The following is an 18,873-nucleotide window of genomic DNA, read 5'->3' as shown; positions in this document are numbered from 1 at the left end:
GTGTCAAATTGTAAAAATTACAAAGATAAAAGTAAATTGAAATTTGTCCACATTGAGGAGAAAGATAGTGGACTATAACTAAATTGAAATTTGACAACATAGTTACGCAAATGTCTTAAATGGTAAAGAGGCGAATACATGACTCATGAGTCATGAGTCCATAATTGCAAATTTCCTTGTATAATACACATGCAATCGAACCCACCACGGATTGCGAATTAGGCTGACAAACTTGCCAATGTTTTAAAAACCATTTGTTTTTAGCAAACATCATGCATATATTATTATAAAAAAATATAAATATTTTAAAAACTTTTTTTTTTGGAACTAGTAAACATATGTCATTAATCACAATAGCAAATCATTAGTTACAGCACCTTTCACAAACCAAGGTATAGCATGTGGCATCACTATGCTATTTTCGTTAGTAATACATCTACGAGCTAGTTCGTGCGAGTCTTAACATAAAACGTTATAAATAATATCAATATTTCAAATTTTATCAAATATAACGAATCATTATAAATATTTCAAAGCTAATCAACCATCTATAAATCATTTTAAAATTCGCCAACTATACAAACACCATTAAAACTAGCTCACTTTGCATATAACGTGTGCATATATACAAATTTTTTCGAATACATAATTTATGCTAATTAATTATCATGTTATTTTCAAAACAGAAACGATGAATTAAATATTTAAAATTTTAGATTAAGAGTAAAGAATATTTAATAATTTAAAAAATTTAAAATTTGAAAAGATATGATAATTATAAAAAAATTACAAATAAATAATCAATTATTCTATACTCTTTAGCATTGTTAATAGATATAGACAATGATATAATTATAATTTTCATTAAACCTCGTCAAATTCATTGAAAACTAAGTAATATAAGGTGCAAAATTTTAATTAAATAATATATATAATATAATATTAAAAAACGTTAAAAAAAATTGTTGGGCCAATTCTCGCCTCAACCCACAACCCAAACGAGTTGGCCCATCTTCGAGCTGGTCACTATAACTCAAGCCCCAATCGGTCCAATTTTCTAAACAAGAAAGTATTTTGATTCGCTTCTTCTTCATTCTTCCCCAAACCCTGAAGCCCTAAGCGCACGAGAACTCTATTTTCTCTTCTGGGAGGTAAATATAGGTTAATCTTCATTATAAAATCCATTGTTAGAAAATTATCTGATAATCGTGCTTCTGTTCGTCAGTGCCATGGCGATACCACAGGAGCTGTATCCAAGTGAAGAGGACTACCTCTACGAAGAAGAAGTGCTCCGAAACCCGAATAGTGTCAAGCTATGGTGGAGATATTTAATTGCCCGCGGAGAAGCCCCTTTTCGAAAACGGGCCATTATTTATGAGCGTGCTCTCAAGGCATTGCCAGGAAGCTATAAGCTTTGGCACGCTTACCTCCGGGAACGCCTTGAGGTAGTTAGGAATCTGCCTATCAATCACGCCCAGTACCAAACCTTGAACAACACGTTCGAGCGAGCTCTGGCGACAATGCATAAGATGCCCCGGATTTGGATAATGTATTTGCAGTCGTTAACTCGTCAGAAGTTGATTTCCAAGACGCGGCACACCTTTGATAGAGCTTTGTGTGCTCTCCCAGTTACCCAACATGATAGGATTTGGGAACATTATTTAGTCTTTGTTTCGCAGAAGGGTGTACCCGTGGAAACTTCATTGAGGGTGTACCGTAGGTACTTGAAGTATGACCCGAGTCATATTGAGGATTTTATTGAGTTTTTGGTTAATTCAGAGTTGTGGCAGGAAGCTTCAGAGAGGCTGGCAGGGGTTTTGAATGACGACCGATTTTACTCTCTAAAGGGTAAGACAAAGCACAGGCTGTGGCTGGAATTGTGCGATCTGTTGACACAACATGCTAGTGAGGTGTCAGGGTTGAATGTGGATGCAATAATTAGGGGGGGAATTAAGAAGTTCACGGATGAGGTTGGCAGACTGTGGACATCATTGGCGGATTATTATATTAGGAGGGGATTACTGGAGAAGGCCAGGGATATTTTTGAGGAAGGGATGACTACAGTGATTACCGTGAGGGATTTTAGTGTTATATTTGATGCATATTCTCAGTTTGAAGAGAGTATGTTGTCCATTAAGATGGAAAATATGGATCTTAGTGATGATGAGGATGAGGAGGAGAATGAAAATGAAGAGAAGGAAGACGAGGAAGAGGATGTAAGGTTGGATTTTGAGAAGTTGAAGAAGAACATTGACACATTTTGGTTGAAGGATGACAAGGATGTCGATTTGAGGTTGGCAAGGTTGGAGTATCTGATGGATAGAAGACCAGAGTTAGCTAACAGTGTGCTCTTGAGGCAAAATCCTCATAATGTAGAGCAGTGGCACCGGAGGGTTAAGCTCTTTGAAGGGAACCCCACAAAGCAAATTTTGACTTACACGGAGGCAGTGAGGACAGTAGATCCGATGAAGGCTGTTGGGAAGCCACATACTTTGTGGGTTGCATTTGCTAAGTTGTACGAGAGCCACCGAGATGTTGCTAATGCCCGGGTGATTTTTGACAAGGCAGTACAGGTCAATTTTAAGGCTGTGGACCACCTGGCCAGTATTTGGTGTGAATGGGCAGAGATGGAGCTCAGGCACAAAAATTTTAAGGGTGCACTAGATTTGATGCGTCGAGCTACTGCAGAGCCATCAGTTGAGGTCAAGAGAAGAGGTAATATCTCCCAGCTGTCTGCGATTTTCTGTTTTGCTTGTTTACTTTTTAGTAATAGGGATAATTATCTCTGTTATTTTGATTTGGGGTATATTTATTTCTTAAAAGTGGTTGTTAGATTATGCTATATAGTTGTGAAGTTACATATATCTATCATATTTTTTCAAACTTCCGAGGGCAGCTGCATTGTGTTCTTTCAGTTAGTTGTACTCAGTGATATTTCTTCTAGGATACGAGGAAATTACCTTGTCATAACTACTTGTTGCAAAAGTTGAGAGAATAATTACAATGTACAAGTACCACACTTATGAACTTCAATTTTTTTTTTATAAGAAGAGATAAACTGATAAAGGATTGTGAAACTGATGAAGCTGGTGAAATGTGCGATTATGTAAAGAATGCAAGGCGGCATATCTAACTGTAAGGGAGCACCGAGTATCGGGTTGCACTTTGTAATACCTAGACTAAGAACTCAAAAAGCCTCTACTAGGTATCCAATTGGATTATCAATCTGTTTTTTTTATTTTTGGGGTCAAAAGGATAACTTATTTCTCTGTTGTAAATTATATTTTTATTAACAAATTTCAATTCTTACCAGCATAAATTAAATAGCAAAATATACAGGATGTTTTTTTTTTTTGCATTAGCACTCCCATCTATGTTGGCCTCTTGTTCTATCAATGCAACTTGAATATTTGTTCTCTCGTTTATGCAGTGGCTGCTGATGGCAACAAACCAGTGCAAATTATGCTTCACAAGTCTCTTAAGCTTTGGACGTTCTATGTGGATTTGGAGGAAAGCTTGGGCAGTCTGGAGTCAACTCGTGCAGTTTACGAAAGAATATTGGATTTGAGAATAGCCACACCCCAAATTATTATAAACTATTCAATGCTCCTAGAAGTAAGTTAGGGATTCTGTTGTGGTATTGCTTCCTTTCTTCACTACCTTCCCCTTCAAATTATGGTTTGTCTGACGATTTTATTTTCACGTGAGCTTTTCCCAGGATAACAAATACTTTGAAGATGCTTTTAAGGTTTATGAGAGAGGTGTGAAGATTTTCAAATATCCCCATGTGAAAGATATCTGGGTCACTTACCTTTCAAAGTTTGTCAAGAGATATGGGAAATCAAAGCTGGAACGAGCACGAGAGTTATTTGAGCATGCTGTTGAAATGGTATGTCCATTTAATTATTTTCTTCAATCATGATAATTTTATGTGTACTGGTGAGTGGTGTTTTGCATTTCTTTTAACAGAACTTTTTATAATCAGTGAAAATGTGAGCCAGAGGATTCAGGGTGAAGTTTCGTGGGTATTTGGCATTCTTTTATTTTTATTGAAATTTGTATTAGAACCTTGTTACCATAGACATAGTGACCATCACAATTCAGATATCCGGCCGCTGGATTGGACATTTCAGTGTAAAACTGACACAAATTTAAACTTTAAAGTAGAAGTCTTTCAAAATTCCTGGGAGTGTAAATGTATTTTGTAACTTTGCTGGAGATTAGTCTAAGCTAAAACTTATCAGGGGAGTTTTGCAGATTTGATTTTGTTTTATTTTATAAAGAACTGATGTATCATGAAAAGATCTATTTGAACGATCTGGAATTCAGTCATATGCTGCTTGCAGCGTCTTTCTACTAGATAGATGTTAATAATTCATGAAATTTTGAGGGTGCTGGAGCAACATTTATTGATGATTTTGCTGGTGGTTATATTTTATTGATGTCCTTGCGCTTGCAAATTACTGTATCTAGCCGTGTTGAATCATTTCCCTAATTAAATCATTGATATATGGTTGTTGTGTCTATTTATTACTTTGCAGGAAACTTTTAATCGTAAATGAACCTTACTACTTGTTTTCCTTTACTAGTGCCATAGCCTATAGTGCTTGGCATATTTCTGTATAAAATTATACATGCTAAGTATGTTCCACATAACCAGGCACCTGCTGAAGCAGTGAAACCTCTGTATCTTCAATATGCAAAGTTAGAAGAAGATTTTGGTCTGGCTAAAAGAGCAATGAGAGTATACAGTCAGGCAACAAAAGCTGTCCCTGCTAATGAGAAAATGGGCATGTATGAAATATACATAGCCCGTGCCGCTGAAATATTTGGCGTACCAAAAACGAGAGAGATTTATGAGCAAGCAATCGAATCTGGCCTCCCTGACAAAGATGTCAAGGTCATGTGTTTGAAGTATGCGGAGCTTGAGAGAAGCCTCGGAGAAATTGACCGCAGTCGTGCATTATATAAACACGCATCACAGTTTGCTGACCCTAGATCAGACCCTGACTTCTGGAATAAGTGGCATGAGTTTGAAGTGCAGCATGGTAATGAAGATACTTTCCGGGAGATGCTCCGAGTTAAAAGAAGTGTTTCTGCAAGCTATAGCCAGGTAAGAATTTTGCCAACATGGCTATTATATTTTTCAATTTTTTTGTTTTTGTTTTTTGTTTCTCTGCACCTCGGGACTTTTTTCGAGCGGAATCCCTAATTCTTCTAGTTCCCATTCCAGACACACTTTATCCTTCCAGAGTATTTGATGCAAAAGGATCAGATGCAGACCCTTGATGAGGCAAAGGACGTACTAAAGAAAGCTGGTGTCGATGATGACGAAATGGCCGCCCTCGAAAGGCAGTTAGTCCCTACTCTCAATGACGCCAAAGTTAAAGATAGTGGTAGACGAGTAGGCTTTGTCAGCGGGGGGATGCAAAATGAAGGCGAGTCTGTATCAAACAGGGAGGATATAGAACTTCCAGAAGGAAGTGATTCTGAAGATGATGATGATAAGGTTGAGATAGCGCAGAAAGATGTTCCAACAGCTGTATTCGGAGATCTGGTGCGGAAAAGAGAAGAACTGGATAAAGACGGGGAAGCAACTGATGCAACTATTTCTGAAAGCAAAGATGATGATAATACCCATCTTGGTGCCTTGGAGAGAATAAAGAGGATGAGGCGAGGCGCATAGATACATGTTCGGTCTTTATATTTGTCATGTTTAATTCAGGTGAGTTCGATCACTAAATTTCAACCACACTTGTCGATGAGTTTATGTTTGTAATGTTTGATTCAGGTGATTACTGTATTTAAACCATAAAAATGTGGGTCAATTAAAATATATCAAGGCGGCACAAGGAACTTTAATTACCATAAGAAAAATGTTGATTGAACCAAATGGTGCAATTAAATTAAATTTTATCATGGTTATATTTTAAAATTAACCAAATTTTTATTAATTAAAATGAAAATTGTAGTCATCGACGAGACATCATTACTTGAATTGATTAAAATCAAGCAATATAAAGTTATTGATCAAGTCACTAGAAACACACATATATGTTTGTCTTAACCTTCTTGTTCAAAGCAATGCATTCTAGAATATATGTATTAAAAACTAAGAAATTATTCAAAAAAGAAAAAAGAAAAAAGAAAAAAGAAAAAAGAAGTTATTAACCTATTCCAATAATAACAAGAGACATGATAGAATTGCAAAAATATCAATTATCACCAATCATAATAACAAAAATAAATAATTAAATAAATAACCTTGTCCTTAACACAAACAAATATCAATAAAACTGAAAAATGAAAAATGGAGAACTCAAAGTTGAAGAATAATATATTGACTAATATCTAGTACAATAGCAAAACAATTAAAATAGGTAGCTAGGAACAACAAAAAACAACCGTTGACAAAACGTAATTATAGAATGAATGTATAATAATCTAATAAAAATAATTGATATAAATCAAAGCCAACCAACTACCACAGACGTCCATTCAACCACAACATTCTCCAGCTACCCAAAGCCATTTACAACTCTCGATTGAAACGTTTACTAATTGCGCAGGCTCCACGCCCCTCAAGTTCAACCCAATGAAATAAATAGGTGAAATCAATCAATATAGTATAAAAATTAACATACTAATCATAAAAATAATTCGTCTCACAAAATTAACTTTTAAACAACATTTATATCCAAACTTTGTGAATTCGAGATGAAAGGTGTATATTTTGTGATTGATGAATCATACATATTTATTTATTTAGTGTAATTAGTGTAATATATATATTTTTGGGCCGAAAAGACATTAAACTTTTCGTAGACGTGGACCCTTCAGTGTCCACCAAACAAGAGCACAGTCAACAAGTAGCTAGAATATTCATTTGCACTGCCATATTACAAGAATCTAGCAACTTCCCGGGGAAAAACCCAGAATACTTGGAATCCCATGGCCCTGTCTACGCGAACGGCTTTGTTCCAGCTGAGGGCGGAGAAGCCGGCGGCGGAGATTCATTATAAGGCGAAGGTGGTGGAGGCGCCGCCGCAGTTTTCGGAGAATTATGGGAAGATCGTGCTTCAGCCCAGGCTGTGCACGCTGAGGTCTTTCGCGGGCGAACGTGGTGGGGTGATGAAGCAGGCCAAGAATCCAAACGTCGACGTTTCGAGGTTCTTCGTAACATTGTCGGATTACATCGACAGCTCCAAGAAGAGCCAGGACTTTGAAATCATCTCTGGTCGTCTCGCCATGGTAACAAAATGTTATAACTTTTTTGCTTGTACGAGATCCATTTCATAAAATTAATCATTGACTCGCTCAGTTCATTTTATTTTGTCGGTAAATTCACTTTGTGACACGTTATAGTATTTTTTGAGATAAAAAATAATATATTGACCCGAATACAAGATCCGTGATACAAAATTAATCGGTCTTTGTTGTTTGAGTTGAGTGCTGAAGTTGCTTTTGGATCGACACGAATGAAATCTTGAAATATCCAATCAAGTATTTTAAAATTTATTTACTTGGAACTATTTGGATGTTTTCAAAATGGGGGTTTAAAATTTGTTTCAGTAAACTTCAAATCATTAGTGTTATAAAGTTAGTGTTTGCAATCTATTGATAAGTGATTATAGATTTTTTTTAAACAAATAAAAATTCATAATGATTGCAAACAATGCCAAAGTGATCTTGCTAGATAGTGGTGATTATAAGAATTAAGAGCCAGTTAATAATTTGTGTATGTTTGCAGATTGTGTTTGCCGCGACACTTAGCATAGAAGTGGTGACTGGGAATTCGGTATTTCGGAAGCTGGATGTGCAAGGGATCTCGGAAGCTGCCTGCGTTTGCTTGGCGGCTGTGACGGGTGCCGCACTATTTGCTTGGTTTTCGAGTGCTCGAAACAGAGTCGGCCCGATCTTTACATCGAGCTGCAACACCTTCATCGACTCACTCATTGATCAGATCATAGATGGGCTCTTCTATGAATCTGATATCCATGATGGGTGCGATGATATTTAATCGACGGGGAAAATTATACAAACGACGACGAGTGGACGTCGCCTTTGAGCTATCAATCTCCGTTGGTCTGTCTCGAATGCGGTCGTTGAGGTCGTTGAGGCATGAATGGTTAAGATGAAATATCTGTAAATAGGTATACCGTGTGAAGTGAATGAATATAAGATGTGTATTAGTGAAAGAAGATGAAATGTAAGGCTGCTGGCATTAGAAATTGTTGGCTATATGAAAAACCATGAAGGGGTTATTATAGATTTCATCATACAACGAGACATTAGAAGCTAGTATTTTGAAAGTGATCTCATATTCAAATTATATATATAAATTATAATTATGAGATATTAGTATTTGGTCATGGCATCCGTGGGGTTATCCTCTGTTTTGATGTTTTTTCAGTTTCACTTCTCTTTGGATATTATAATTTATATGGATCTTTCACAAAGTAAGATTTGACGCATTCATTTTATTGCATTCAATATAAAAACAAATGTGTGTGTCACATTGAATGCTAAAATAGTTGCTAGAGAATTGAAATAGAAGAAAGGTAATGTAAAAGGATTTTAGTGTAAACAAATGCTAAGAATCATATAAACAAATGTTTGGAAAATATAATAATACTTGTGTGTATATCTATATCTTTACTATTTATTAAATTTAAGTACTATATAAAAACCGTGGTGTTTTGGATTATTATTTATTTTCCCAAAATTGTCCACTAACCTACCTGCTTTTTGCTAGCATATATATAATTATCTAATATGATCCTTAAAGAAAAATATTATCCATAAGCTTATCTATAAATAAAAAAAAACTTAATGTGAGAGAATTTTAGTGCAAGAACCCCCCATAAACAAATGCTTAGAAAAGTTTACTTTTTTGCCTATATATATATATATACATATAATTATATCTATATTGATCCTTTCGAAAAAAAAATTATCTATAACTTTTTTTATTTATTATTATATTTGTTCAAGCCATAAAATTATGTAGTAATATGTTTCCACACATCCACACTGTAGACTGCCGTCTCTCTGTTTCCAAATTGGGTGCAGTCGTATCATATTCCATATTTCCATGGCTTTTCCCATTCCTTCCTCTCTGTCAGTCGTCCCTCCTTCTCTATCCGCCTCTTCGAGGCCTTCCGCACCTTCCCGTAACGCGAAGCTATCGTCGCAACTTCACTTTCAGAACGGCGGCGCATTAACCGTCTCTGTCGGCGAGGATTTGCCGCTCGACTACGACACCTGGCTTCCCAAACAAGACCCCAAGAGTCGGAGGAGGGCGGGGGTCCTCCTTCATCCCACGTCTTTTCCCGGACCTTATGGCATTGGCGATCTCGGGCCCCAGGCCTTCCGCTTCCTCGACTGGCTTCACGACGCTGGCTGTTCACTTTGGCAGGTCATTGAAATCACTGATTCTCTTCGTAGGTTTTTTGGAAGGTTTTGTTTAGCTTATTGTTCTAAAAGCTCCTCCAAATGGGATATTTTTGTGGCGAAGCCAACCCTTACAGCAAAGCTCGTAACTTGACCGTGAATGGGTGCTTTTGGGTTCCTCGAGTGAAACACGTGCTATGAATACTCAATTGTGGATTATGTATTTGCCATTTTACTGACTAATATTTGTTTCATTTTCATTCAATGTTCTGTAAAACACCATTTTGGATGTTACCAAAGGCCAAGATTTCTTCATTCATCCATGTGCTAATACAATATGCCGTAGTATGCATTGATTAGATAAGGTGTGCCTCTCATGCGAGTAGGTTCTGTGGCTTCCATCGACCTTAGTGCGCCTTTTTATCATTATGCTTCTCGTTATATTCTTGTGTTTTACTTGTTTTTATGTTATGACTTTCGAGTGCAATGTCCATAGCAACTTGCTTACGACTACTAGTTATGTGATATCAAAGTCATTAAACTATTAGAGCAATATCACAAGTTGTCCTGACTGAAGAGCTTTGCTTATTCCTTTTCCTTCTTTGGTGTCTCTGCACGCAATTGTGCATGCTTGATGAAACATATAAAATTAATGTTATTTCTTGTAGGCAAATTTTCTAAATGGTTTGTCGTTTTACAGGTGCTACCTCTTGTTCCACCAGATGAAGTGGGATCCCCTTACTCTGGACAGGTGATATTATTCTTTTTCATTTTGTTTTCTTGACGATTAAAGTGCATTTCAACATTTTACACCATCAATCTGCATAATCTGAAATATTATTTGATGGCCTTCGATTTCAGGATGCTAATTGCTGCAACACCCTTTTGATTTCCCTTGAGGAACTTGTAGATGATGGTTTACTTGAAAAAGAAGAGCTTCCAAAACCTTTGTGAGATTACCTGTGTTTGCTTGCATTAGGCTGCATGAGGTCATATTTTTTGTTACATTCCTTGTAATTTCTGTGGCTCATATGTGCAGAGACATGGATCATGTGAATTTCTCAGCCATTGGTAGCATTAAGAAACCGTTGTTGGCTAAGGTAAAATATGAACTGGTCCTTGCAGTTATTGATATGAACAAGTTCTTAAAATCAGTCCTCTACGTGCCTATTCACCTGAATCCATTTCGGTTTACTCTAGAAACATGGGAAAGGTTAAATTTTGGGCCTGCAATTTGCATTTTTAACACTTTTTGTCCTGATAACAATGCATTTGCATCTCTAGTTCTGTAACTTGCATTTCTTTTTTATTTTTAATCTTGTTACGGTGAATTTTTATTTAGTAGTTCTGTAACTTGCATCATTTTCACTTTTAGTCCTATTCTCACCCGAGTTCAATCGTGTTTGTCGGTCAAAAAAATGACCAAAAATGAATAAAACAAACAAGTTGAGGACAAAAAATTAAAAAAAAGTTATACTAAGTTACCAGATTAAAAATGAAAATTCATCATAACAGGACAAAAAAAAAACATGCAAGATACAAGACTAAAATTGCAATTCATTAATAGGACTAAGGATAGAAAAAAAAACGCAAATTATAGGAACAAAAGTGTGATTTTCCCATGAATGTGCAACTGAAAAGTTTGACCATCATATGGCTTTCTAGTAAAGAATTGTGAAGATAAATTAAATACGTATCCTATTTCAATGGTCTCAGATAAAACATATCATGAGATCTTTAGGCTTATAGTAGCTTGTAACTATTCATATGAAACAAGATTCTATGACTTAGACAATCCTAGCAGATTTTTGTTTCTTTGATAAGATAGAAGAGATATTATTTATTACATGTTAAGTAATATGATTTTTTGAGCTATGGGATAATCTGATATGTCAATGAAGCATTTGTTTCATGTGATTGAGAGAGAAATAGTTTGACTTTTACTGGAATTGATAATTTAACCGCTTAATACATGTGGTTTGATAGTACATCCTACCATGACCAAGAGATGAATATTCATCCTATAACGATATTTGATACTGGACCCCAAGATTAAAGATGCAGTTTTTATCAAAGCACTTGGTAGTCCAGGAGTCCTCGGTCATTTTAATGAAGAATCCATGCCCTTCAACATGATATTGCGGTGAATAAAGACATTGAATCTTATGTCTGTGAACTTGTTAAAATACAATGATATGTTTTGGTAATTGAAGATTGATCCATTCTTGTTAGTAATTCCTGGTTTGAATTGCTGATTTAGGCAGCAAAGAGGCTTATTTATAGCAAAGGGGAGTTGCGGAATCAACTCGAGGAGTTCCGTAAAGATCCAAATTTTGCAGGTGATAGACAGAATTCCTTTTATCTAGTTTCTGCTACTATAATATAAACACAATGTTTCCTCTAGTTTCAGTTACTATAATCATGATGTTTAAAATAAGCACTCATTCTGAATGAAGTTAAAAGTCATTTTTCAAATGGGTATCTATCCAATGCTGCTGCTGCTGCTGCTTTCGATTTAGTTGTTTATACAACTCCAAGAACAGGTTGAGTAAAAAATGTCATTATTAGTGATAATTCAGTGTTGCTCTACTGTGGAAGTACTCTTATGGGTGTTCTCACCGTAGGAAACACAGTTGTGGCCTGCTTTGTCATATATAGACATATGAATTGATACAATGGACTTGGAGCATTCATGTAAAATGCCCTTAGAGATTATTCTAGGAATCTTGTCACGATATTGTGTATGCTGTTATCTGTCCCTGCCCTTGGGGGGGGGGGGGGGGGGTGAGTCAGTTTAATGTCTTTTGTGAGAAAAAAAACATTATTCTCAAAAAAATTTCCAAATTTGGAAAAATAATTTAATTGAAGAACGGTGATAGTGATCTTGACCCCTCTATTAATGTTTTGAGTGATACCTGGATACAAGCCTTGGAAATGACGATTTGTATTCCATAAGTATATAATGTAAACAATGTTCTAAATGGCGGGTGCCTAGGCAGGAGGCGGCCATCGACCGCACCACCTTTGCCTCAGGCGGTAACAGATGAACAGGGGCGGGGGAGGCAATCATAGTCGACAAAATTTTAAAAACCCTAATTGTAATATTCTCGTACACTTTTTATTACAAAACATAATAGCTGCACCGACCCAGTCGCCCGACGCCACCACCTTCAACCTTGAACCGCCCACCACCGCCACCGTCATCTGTATTAATTATTTTGTTAGTTAAATTTACGTATTTATTTGCCCTTTGTATAAATTGTATACTATTATATGAAGTTTATTTATGCTTAAATATCATTTAATTACATATATTATATAAATAATTATGACTACTTGTAATTGCAATGCATGATTATATATAATTATGTATAAAAAATAGTAAAAAGTATTCAATCGCCTAGACACTACCTAGGCGGCCAAGGCAGTAGGCGGTCACTAACCGCCCTGCCGCCGCCATTTACAACGCTGAAAATAAAACATTATATTCTTTTTCACGATGTTTGCGTCCTTTTTCCATAATCAGTGCCTATCAAGTTCTATTAAGTGTCATAATCATGCAGGTTGGCTGGAAGATGCAGCTTACTTTGCTGCCATTGACAATTCTTTGAATGCATCTAGTTGGTATTATTGGCCCGCATCATTGAAAAATCGCCATCTTGCTGCTCTGGAAGAAATTTATCAAAGGGAAAAGGAATTTGTAAAATCTTTCCGACACCTTTTGAACTTCTTGTTCTCTGCCCTGCTTTAATTATGGAAGACCTGACTTGAAAATCTCCTTCAATTGCACAGATAGATATATTCATTGCTCAGCAATATCTGTTTCAAAGGCAATGGCAAAAAATTCGTGACTATGCTCGGATGAAGGGAATCAGCATAATGGGAGATATGGCTATATATGTTGGTTACCATAGTGCAGATGTGTGGGCTAATAAGAAACAATTTTTGCTGGTTAGCTGTTGTTTATTACCTCTTTGATTTCTTTTCTATGCCCCTAAGATCATTTTTACTTAACCTTCCACTTTCATACCCTCCAGGACAGTGGTGGCTTCCCTCTTCTAGTTAGTGGTGTTCCCCCCGATGCCTTTAGTATAACTGGTCAACTTTGGAACAGGTAAAAACATTTCTATTGATTTGAATTATTTTTGCATCTAATACTTCGTTCTCAATTACCAGTGAGAGTTTTCTGCACCACAATGCTTTAGAGCCAGATAAATTTCAACTTGCTGATAAGGCGGAAATAGCAAATATCCTAAGAAAGAAGAGAAATAGCTAGATGCATATGAAGAGATTTTCACGCTATAGTTTTTGTGATATAATATCTCGAGCATGCCATTTCCCCTGATTCTTGTTATTTGAGAAATTATTTTGAGTTTATGCTTTCAAGCACTTTTCTCTCATCTGCCATTGTTTTATTTCAAACTATTTTTATCTAGCAAATTCTCAGCAGATTGTGTTGAACTTTTTTTCTTGCTGATTTTGTGCTTCAATACAGTCGACTTTATAATTGGAACAAAATAACATATTTGTATAGAGTGGCCCTGATAATGATTTCTCATCTGCATCACTAAACATGGTAAGACCTGGATGCTGCATGACAGTTCACTATCACGGTTCATCTTTAACCATGAAGTTGTGTTGATATTGTTTGCTTTAGTTCTATACAAAACCTCCTTTGTACGCGTCTGTTCAAAATCTGACTCATGCTGGGTCTTGAAAGATTTGCATGGTCCCCCTTTACCATGCATGCAAAGAACATTAAGAATGATTGATATATGTGGTTTATTTTTTTTATTTCTATCATGTGCTTTGATGTGACAGATGATTTTGGTTGATGGTAAAACCTTGTATTTGACTTCATCTTGTTGCTCACCTTTTCTATTTCTGACTGAGCCCTTCTCTTGTAAAAAAGCCCTCTGTATGATTGGAAGGCCATGGAAAAAGATGGATTTACATGGTGGATGCGACGTATAAAACGTGCACAGAATTTATTTGATGAATTCCGGATTGATCATTTCAGAGGCTTTGCTGGCTTTTGGGCCGTTCCTTCTGGTGAGACAACCTCAATTAAAAAAGATTACGCGAGACAACTGTTATAAGGAGCAATGATGTTTTATCCTTTTAACTATAGAGGCAAAAGTTGCGACGGTGGGACGTTGGAAGGTCAGACTACTCTTTTATCACTTTGAAAGTTTTACGATCAATATATATAAAAAATTCTCTAATGATCTCTTTGCGACAGTAGGTGGGACCTGGAAAGTCTTTGTTCGATGCCATTTTTGGAGCTGTTGGAGACATTAATATCATAGCAGAAGACTTGGTATGCTATTTCAAATAATGTTTCTATTCTTGTTATTTTTCTTACAAAACGTGGTGGATGTTTTTTATTTTTCATGCTTTGGTGTGAACTAAATCCTTGGAAATTTGAAGCAGTGCCCCATCCCCCAAATTAGATCTTAGTTGTCTGATTTTTTCAGGCATAATCTCTCTGAATTTTTCACTCTTTTTTCCATTTTTACTCCTTTCCATATTCACCTTTTAAGGTGCTGAGCTGTACATCACTCCTAAAGAGAAATGCGAGATAGTAAAACGTACACGTTTGCTTAGATCCTTCTGTGGCTTTACTTTTACTTGGTCCTATGTGTTCATTGGTGGCCTTAGCACAAAATCCTGGCAGATACCTATTGGTCCTTTTCCTTCATCTCAGTTTCTTGCATTCCGTTAAATCAGTTTATTTCAGCTAAAAGTTCATTTTATTTATACTATATGACAGGGTGTAATCACTGAAGATGTAGTGCAGCTTAGGAAATATATTGGAGCACCTGGAATGGCCGTCCTTCAGTTTGGTAGTTTGTTTCTCTGTTTTATCTTCTGTTATATTTATTACCATTTTGAATGATTTCTTCCATTGACTGATTAACGTTCCTTTTGGTTCTCATATCCAGGATTTGGAAGTGATTCTGAAAATCCACATTTACCTCATAATCATGAAAATAACCAAGTGGTTTACACTGGCACTCATGATAATGACACGGTATGAGCACCGAGTTGTTCACCAACTTCTCATGATTTACCTGGATAAATATTTTTTGTTCTCGGTGGGAAGTATTATGGCACAGCATCATTATATGATGTCTAGTCCTAATTTTGATTTCCATGGTATCATATGCCTGCTTTAGTTCCCACATGAAGGAACTTTTGAGTTTCTCTACTTTTCTGGCGCCTTGTGGATTATTTCTTGAAGAAACCATTAAATTAACACTTTTGAAAATTTTGATTTGTATGTGTTCAGATCCGAGGGTGGTGGGATGTCTTGCCCCAAGAAGAGAAATCTAATGTGAGTGCGACTTCTTTCTCTCTCAAATGAAAGCTCATGCATGTGGCCAGACAAAAGTTAAATGTTGTTCAACTTGAATTATTGTATTTTTATACAATATATATCTGTTTCAGGTGATAAAATATCTTGGTAATATTGGTGAAGAGGATGTTTCATGGGGGATAATTCAAGCTGCACTTTCTTCGGTTGCTCAAACTGCAATAATACCCATGCAAGATATACTGGGGTTGGGAAGTTCAGCTAGAATGAACATCCCAGCGACCGTGGTAATTGATTTTGCACCCAAATGCATCATCACCTCTGTGCCTATGCACCCCTTTGTCACTTCACATAAGTTTGAAAACTATTACATGAACTTTAATTATCTTATATCCTATTTGTGATTATATTATGGATGCAAACTATTACATCTAATATGTGAGTGCATGTGTTCTTGAAAGGATCCAATTTTTGTTTACGGATAGGATTCATGTAATATTGCTAGTCAGCTGGCTATTTATCGCCTTGATACTTGGCGCAATAGCTCACTGTCCTCGATGTCTTGGTATATTTCACGATCTTCAAGACCACATAGTCATATATTAGTTCAGGTTCCTATTTGTTTGATTCAGAAAAATCAATTTCTTTCTTGTGCTTATGTTTTGTAAACGGGCAACTGAAACCAATTTACCATTTGATAGTGAAAATCATTCTTGAAAAAAATTGGATTATAATTTACCATTTGCAGCAAGGAAACTGGAGCTGGAGACTACCAAAGTCCAAGAGCTTCGATAGGTTGACAGCGGAAGCAAAGAGACTACGAGATATGCTCATCATGTATGGGCGGGCGTAGCATCCAACTCCTGACCTGTAAGTGAATTCTTATTTTGCGTTCCAACTGATCTTTTGCACAGTTATGTTACTCATCTCCAATTCTATGCATTTGTATAAAATATTTGCCCATCATGTCATTTTACATATTTGCACCATTAGACCCCATAAACGAAACATGATATGAATCTCTATTTGGAATAAAAAAAATTTGTTTGACGACAATCATATGATTTGAAATCCTATTTTGTGGCCAACCATGAGCTGAATGGTGGTAGGGGTGGAAGCGAACAACAGAGAAACTGATTGCACCTCTTGTCTTGCATTGTTTTTCCAGGTTCTGGATTATATTATCATGGCAGAAAATATATAAAACAAACAAGGGATAAGTTGGTTCTTTTGTCTCGACATCGTGGACAGGAATAATGGATATCAAATAGTATGGAATGATACAATAATTAATTTCCCAATTTTCCTCCCAAGTCCCAAAGCTTCGACTCAATATTTGCGGAGAAAAATCGAACGCCTTTCTCGTTTTGATTAAATTAGTTTATTGCTTTATTTCCCTTAATTTTATTCGTCTAACTTCTGAATCGATTGAGAAGTTTGTGACTCCGTTTGGACATATATTAATAAAATGTTTTTATAAAATAAAAAAAATGTAAAAAAATAATTTAACAATTATTCTATAAAACGTTTTGAAAATGAAAAAATAATACGTATGATTTCTCTCATTGTCATTGTACATTTAATTCTAAAAAACAATAAAAACCACATCTCACTGAAACAATAACAGAAATCTACAATGTTAAGATTGAAAAATGAAGCATAACCCTATGATTTTTTCTATCGTAACGGGATGAAACTCTAAATCAAATCATTCCATCCAAATACAAAACAAAATATTCATTTTCGAGAAGAGTTTGGATAGAGATATTTGATGCGAGTGATGGTTGATAAAGGAATCTTTAATTTGATCGTGTATAATAACCCATGTGTGTGGGTTGCGAAAATTATGCTTTGTTGCTTTGGTCATTTGATGATGGTGGCAAATTTATGTCATTAGTATGTCGCAAGTTGTGTTGGAATATATATGCACATGCTAGAATAAGATGGTGATTTACATGATTTTCACGTTTTACATGTATGGCGTTAACATGAAAGTTTGAAAATCATTGTCTCGAGCATAATTTTATGTCAAAGATGAATGTACGGGAAAGCGTTCATGGGTCCATATAAAAAGGCCTCAAAATAAAATTAAAATCCAGTTTTTATTTACTTATATCATCTTCGATGGGGCATGTAAAAAAATCTTCGATGGATACCTTCGGAAGTTTAAACGAAGAGCGTAAATAAAATTATTATGGTCAAGTTTCTAAACAACACGAAGCACACGTCGAAGTGTAATTAGAGTCAAGTTTCAAATTTTTTAAGTTTTAGCGAGACTAATACGAGTTTAAGCGTAAAATATTATTCATAATTTAAACTATAAATTATTTAAAACAAATTGACGGAGTAATTAATGTACAAAAATAATAAATTTAACTGTAGTTATAAAATGACAAAATATTATAAAAGTTTGTGGCAGTAGATGAAAGAAGCAGAGTATATTTGGAATACTTATATTTTATTATTCATTGCAATATTCTATAATTAATACTTTATATATAGAGTTGAAAAACATAACAGAAACCAAATTTTCCTAATATCAATTCAAAATAATTCAAAAACTAATTCCTAAAGACTTGGTCAATTAACCAATTGTTCTGCAAATCTTTAATAACATTACTAGTCATTTTATTAACCGTAGTGCTTTTATTTTTTGTCAGATTCTAATTTAATTTATTCTATCATTTATTTCATCTCATGTGTCATCAAATACAAACTCAATTTAATTAGACTAATTAAAAACGTTAGCATTAATATCCATCTGTATATTCTGCATACTCATCATCTCTCTACTTAATTATCTACAGTATAATTTTATATTTTCGATATTGCTAGCATCACTTACTAATTAAATCGTTAATTTGTGTTTTTTATTTGTTTTATTAATCAATTTTGGTTTTAATTAAAAAGTCGCACTTAAACATATTTAATAACACTTAATATTATTAACATTTACGATTGATTTTTTTTTTTTACCAAAGCGAAGTGTTTTGAAGAAGCTTCAAGTTTATGTTTTGGAGAAGCTTCAAGTTTATGCGAGACTTATTCAGGTATTTTAGAACACAGATATAACATATTGAGCTCTAACGCCATTATTTTCATCGATTACATCACGGATTTTTTTTTTCTTATAATTCAAATTTTAGCATTAAGTTTGTGAGTAG

At 35.3% G+C, this 18,873-nt stretch overlaps 3 protein-coding genes across 5 annotated transcripts; all 3 read left to right on the top strand.

The window, feature by feature from the left end:
- The first annotated feature begins 1,072 nt into the window (after positions 1-1,072).
- Positions 1,073-5,862, top strand: LOC140887088 (uncharacterized). Of its 2 annotated transcripts, XM_073294117.1 has the most exons (6): positions 1,073-1,151; positions 1,226-2,715; positions 3,431-3,615; positions 3,719-3,889; positions 4,661-5,113; positions 5,234-5,862. In XM_073294117.1, exons 2-6 carry the CDS (start codon positions 1,230-1,232, stop codon positions 5,684-5,686), a joined length of 2,748 nt encoding a protein of 915 aa, XP_073150218.1. In that variant the 5' UTR covers positions 1,073-1,151; positions 1,226-1,229; the 3' UTR covers positions 5,687-5,862. The 2 variants fall into 2 exon arrangements, with proteins under 2 accessions (XP_073150218.1, XP_073150219.1); XM_073294118.1 differs by having other exon boundaries at positions 1,095-2,715.
- Positions 5,863-6,908: 1,046 nt separating this feature from the next.
- Positions 6,909-8,351, top strand: LOC140892910 (stress enhanced protein 2, chloroplastic). Its single transcript, XM_073301955.1, has 2 exons — positions 6,909-7,251; positions 7,751-8,351. Exons 1-2 carry the CDS (start codon positions 6,952-6,954, stop codon positions 8,018-8,020), a joined length of 570 nt encoding a protein of 189 aa, XP_073158056.1. The 5' UTR covers positions 6,909-6,951; the 3' UTR covers positions 8,021-8,351.
- Positions 8,352-9,043: 692 nt separating this feature from the next.
- LOC140887089 (4-alpha-glucanotransferase, chloroplastic/amyloplastic) lies at positions 9,044-17,141 on the top strand. 2 transcript variants are annotated; one of them, XM_073294120.1, is made up of 17 exons: positions 9,044-9,418; positions 10,094-10,144; positions 10,255-10,343; positions 10,433-10,493; positions 11,654-11,732; positions 12,957-13,093; positions 13,186-13,344; positions 13,431-13,507; positions 14,306-14,445; positions 14,525-14,556; positions 14,639-14,713; positions 15,167-15,239; positions 15,339-15,427; positions 15,686-15,730; positions 15,844-15,996; positions 16,458-16,583; positions 16,878-17,141. In XM_073294120.1, exons 1-16 carry the CDS (start codon positions 9,095-9,097, stop codon positions 16,560-16,562), a joined length of 1,689 nt encoding a protein of 562 aa, XP_073150221.1. In that variant the 5' UTR covers positions 9,044-9,094; the 3' UTR covers positions 16,563-16,583; positions 16,878-17,141. The 2 variants fall into 2 exon arrangements, with proteins under 2 accessions (XP_073150221.1, XP_073150220.1); XM_073294119.1 differs by having other exon boundaries at positions 16,458-16,579; positions 16,878-17,140.
- The last annotated feature ends 1,732 nt before the right edge of the window (positions 17,142-18,873 follow it).

Source organism: Henckelia pumila, chromosome 3 (assembly GCF_033568475.1).
Source record: "Henckelia pumila isolate YLH828 chromosome 3, ASM3356847v2, whole genome shotgun sequence".
NCBI lineage: Eukaryota > Viridiplantae > Streptophyta > Magnoliopsida > Lamiales > Gesneriaceae > Henckelia > Henckelia pumila.
The sequence above is the reverse complement of the archived record's forward strand: the minus strand, read 5'-3'. Positions and strand labels throughout refer to the sequence as shown.